Source organism: Amblyraja radiata, chromosome 1, assembly GCF_010909765.2.
Source record: "Amblyraja radiata isolate CabotCenter1 chromosome 1, sAmbRad1.1.pri, whole genome shotgun sequence".
Lineage (NCBI taxonomy): Eukaryota > Metazoa > Chordata > Chondrichthyes > Rajiformes > Rajidae > Amblyraja > Amblyraja radiata.
In genome coordinates, this window is record NC_045956.1 from 180,851,167 (window position 1) to 180,855,362 (window position 4,196).

At 45.0% G+C, this 4,196-nt stretch overlaps 1 protein-coding gene across 1 annotated transcript in view; it reads left to right on the plus strand.

Moving 5' to 3' along the window:
* The window catches only part of LOC116986927 (dysferlin-like), a 41,554-nt gene extending 38,394 nt beyond the window's left edge, over positions 1-3,160 (plus strand). The window contains exon 8 of the mRNA XM_033042782.1: positions 3,047-3,160. Coding sequence (XP_032898673.1) covers positions 3,047-3,160 — 114 coding nt within the window. The remainder of the gene's footprint in view (positions 1-3,046) is intronic.
* The last annotated feature ends 1,036 nt before the right edge of the window (positions 3,161-4,196 follow it).

Consider the following 4,196-nt stretch of genomic DNA (forward strand, 5'->3'; position numbering starts at 1 on the left):
TGTGTCTATTTAGATTTTCTGCAGAGGGAAGGAGCATTCGCTGGATGGTAAGAGCAAGTGTTCTGAATGTTACTTGATTGGAAGGAGTAACGATGTTTGTTGTGTTGGCCTTGCCCGTAAATGAATCTTGGTATGTTCAAATAATATCAATAAATATATATCTTAAAGGCATTGAAATCTCAGCGACTACAAATTTCTTCAGAAACACCTTGTCGTTCTCCAAGTGAAATATTCTCTGACCCCCCCCCCCCCCACTAAATATTCTAGTTTACCTCAGTTTAGTTTATTACATCATGTGGCCATGTTCCTCATAATGGGAAACGAGGGCAGTCACGGTGGCGCAGCGGTAGAGTTGCTGCCGTACAGCCCTTACAGCGCCGGAGTTCGATCCAGACAACGGGTGCCGTCTGTACGGAGTTTGCACGTTCTCCCCGTGACCTGCGTGGGTTTTCTCCGAGATCTTCGGTTTCCTCTCACACTACAAAGACGTGCAGGTTTGTAAGCCTATTGAAGGTACACAAAAGGTGTTCGGCTCCCCGCACCCCCTATCAGTCTGAAGAAGGGTTTCGTCCCGAAACGTCGCCTATTTCCTTCGCTCCATAGATGCTGCTGCACCCGCTGAGGTTCTCCAGCATTTTTGTGTACCTTCGATTTTCCAGCATCTGCAGTTCCTTCTTAAACACTTTGTAAGCGAATTGGCCTGGTATGAATGTAAAATTGTCCCTAGTGGGTGTAGGATAGTGTCAGTATGTGGGGATCGCTGGTCGGTGCGGACTCGGTGGGCCACAAGGCCTGTTTCCGTGCTATATCTCTAAACTAAACTAATGCAGAGTTTATGATCACCATTTTACCTTTCCCAGGGGCCTATACAGTATGTATAATGATAATGAAGAGGATTTCCAAAGTCTACAGAGTGATTTAGGCCATTTGGAAAAATGGGCTGAAAGATGGCAGATGGAGTTTAATGCTGATAAATGTGAGGTGTTACACCTTGGCAGGACAAATCAAAATAGGACGTACATGATAAATGGTAGGGAATTGAAGAATACAGTTGAACAGAGGGATCTGGGAATAACCGTGCATAGTTCCTTGAAGGTGGAATCTCATATAGATAGGGTGGTAAAGAAAGCTTTTGGTATCCTAGCCTTTATAAATCAGAGCATTGAGTATAGAAGCTGGGATGTAATGTTAAAATTGTACAAGGCATTGGTGAGACCAAATCTGGAGTATGGTGTACAATTTTGGTCACCCAATTATAGGAAGGATGTCAACAAAATAGAGAGAGTACAGAGGAGATTTACTAGAATGTTGCCTGGGTTTCAACAACTAAGTTACAGAGATAGGTTGAATAAGTTAGGTCTTTATTCTCTGGAGCGCAGAAGGTTAAGGGGGGACTTGATAGAGGTCTTTAAAATGATGAGAGGGATAGACAGAGTTGACGTGATCAAGCTTTTCCCTTTGAGAATAGGGAAGATTCAAACAAGAGGACATGACTTCAGAATTAAGGGACAGAAGTTTAGGGGTAACATGAGGGGGAACTTCTTTACTCAGAGAGTGGTAGCGGTGTGGAATGAGCTTCCAGTGGAAGTGGTGGCGGCAGGTTCGTTGGTATCATTTAAAAATAAATTGGATAGGCATATGGATGAGAAGGGAATGGAGGGTTATGGTATGAGTGCAGGCAGGTGGGACTAAGGGAAAACAGTTGTTCGGCACGGACTTGTAGGGCCGAGATGGCCTGTTTCCGTGCTGTAATTGTTATATGGTTATACAGTGATGTTTAGATTTATTATTGTCATGTGTGCTGAGGTACAGTGATAGGCTTTGCATTGCATGCTATCCAAATACTCCACATAAATACAATCTAGCCATACTCAATAGACAATAGGTGCAGGAGTAGGCCATTCGGCCTTTCGAGCCAGCACCAAGTACAATAGTAAGTAAGTAAGTTTATTGGCCAAGTATTCACATACAAGGAATTTGCCTTGGTGCTCCGCCCACAAGTAACAACATGACATACAGTGACAGTTACGAATGACTCAGAAAACACTAAACATTAATAATAATAAAACATTAATGACAAAACACCATTGATCAAGCATGTACCATGCAGGAAGATTGTTCCCGATGTTGGGGAAGTCCAGAACAAGGGGTCACAGTTTAAGGATAAGGGGGAAATCTTTTAGGACCGAGATGAGGAAACCTTTTTTCACACAGAGAGTGGCGAATCTCTGGAATTCTCTCCCGCAGAAGGTAGTTGAGGCCAGTTCATTGGCTATATTTAAGAGGGAGTCAGATGAGGCCCTTGTGGCTGAAGGGATCAGGGGGTATGGAGAGAAGGCAGGTACAGGATACTGAGTTGGATGATCAGCCATGATCATATTGAATGGCGGTGCAGGCTCGAAGGGCCGAATGGCCTACTCCTGCACATATTTTCTATGTTTCTATGTGAACCAACAAAATACCAGATCAAAGGGAGGCTACAGATTTTTGGCTGTTGAGCAGAGCAACTACTCGTGGATAAAAACTGTTTTTATGTGTGGCTGTGGCAGCTTTGACAGTCCGGAGTCGCCTTCCAGAGGGAAGTGATTCAAAGAGTTTGATATAGCAAAGGGGAAGATACAGAGTGCAGAATATAGTTCTCAGCATTGTAGCGCATCAGTTCCACAGACAAAGTCCAATGTCCGCTACGTACATTTATTCTGAAGCTGCGCCCTCTAATCCTACACTCTCCCTCTAGTGGCAACATCCTCTCCACTCTATCCAGGCCTTTCACTATTCTGTACGTTTCAATGAGGTCCCCCCCTCATTCTTCCAAACTCCAGCGAGTACAGGCCCAGTGCCGCCAAACGCTCATCATATGTTGACCGACTCATTCCTGGGATCATTCTTGTAAACCTCCTCTGGTCCCACTCCAGAGCCAGCACGTCCTTCCTCAGATCATGGGGCCCAATACTATGATGGTCTAGGCTGCGTCCACAAATCTCTGCGGTGTGCAGCTGTGGGATTCACATTCAGTTAATAACCTGCTTGTAAAACGCAAATACAGCTGGTCTTCGTAAAGCGGATCGCAAAACCCATCAACCGCTCACAAATACCATCTGGCTCAGTAACGTCTCTCAGGGAAGGGGAAAGTGCCGACCTTACTCTGACCGAGATATGACTCGAGATATCAATGGGTGACTCTTCAATTGTCCTCTGCCATAGTTACTCTTTTTGTGCTGGAAATATAGGAATGGGCAATAAATTCCCACTGCGCCCAACAGCACGGAGGCAGGTCCTTTGGCCCGTCACGTCCATGCAATATTATGGCCAATAGTCAATGGCCAAGGTTCACCAGACTGATTCCTGGGATGGCAGGTACTTTCATATGAAGAAAGACTGGATAGACTCGGCTTGTACTCGCTAGAATTTAGAAAATTAGAGGATGGATCTTATAGAAACTTACAAAATTCTTAAGGGGTTGGACAGGCTAGATGCAGGAAGATTATTCCCGATGTTGGGGAAGTCCAGAACAAGAGGTCACAGTTTAAGGATAAGGGGGAAGTCTTTTAGGAATGAGATGAGAAAATCACTTTTTACACAGAGAGTGGTGAATCTGTGGAATTCTCTGCCACAGAAGGTAGTTGAGGCCAATTCATTGGCTATATTTAAGAGGGAGTTAGATGTGGCCCTTGTGGCTAAAGGGATCAGGGGGTATGGAGAGAAGGCAGGTACAGGATACTGAGTTGGATGATCAGCCATGATCATATTGAATGGCGGTGCAGGCTCGAAGGGCCGAATGGCCTACTCCTGCACCTATTTTCTATGTTTCTATGTTTCAATGTTCACTGATCAATGGTCAATAGTCAATGGCCACAGGTCAATGGCCACTGGTCATGGTCAATGGTGAATGGTTAATAGTCACTGGTCAAAAGTCTCTGGTCAATAGTCAACAGTTTTTGGTCAATGGCCAATAGTCAAAAGGGGCGACATGGTGGCACAGCGGTAGAGTTGCTGCCTTGCAGCGCCAGAGACCCGGGTTCGATCCCAACTACGGGTGCTGTCTGTACGGAGTTTGTAGGTTAATTGGCTTGGGTTTGTATACTTGGTATACTGTAAGTGTAAATTGTCCCAAATGTGTGTAGGATAGAGTTATTGTGTGGGGATCGCTGGTCATAAGGCCATAAGTGATAGGAGAAGAATTAGGCCATTCAGCC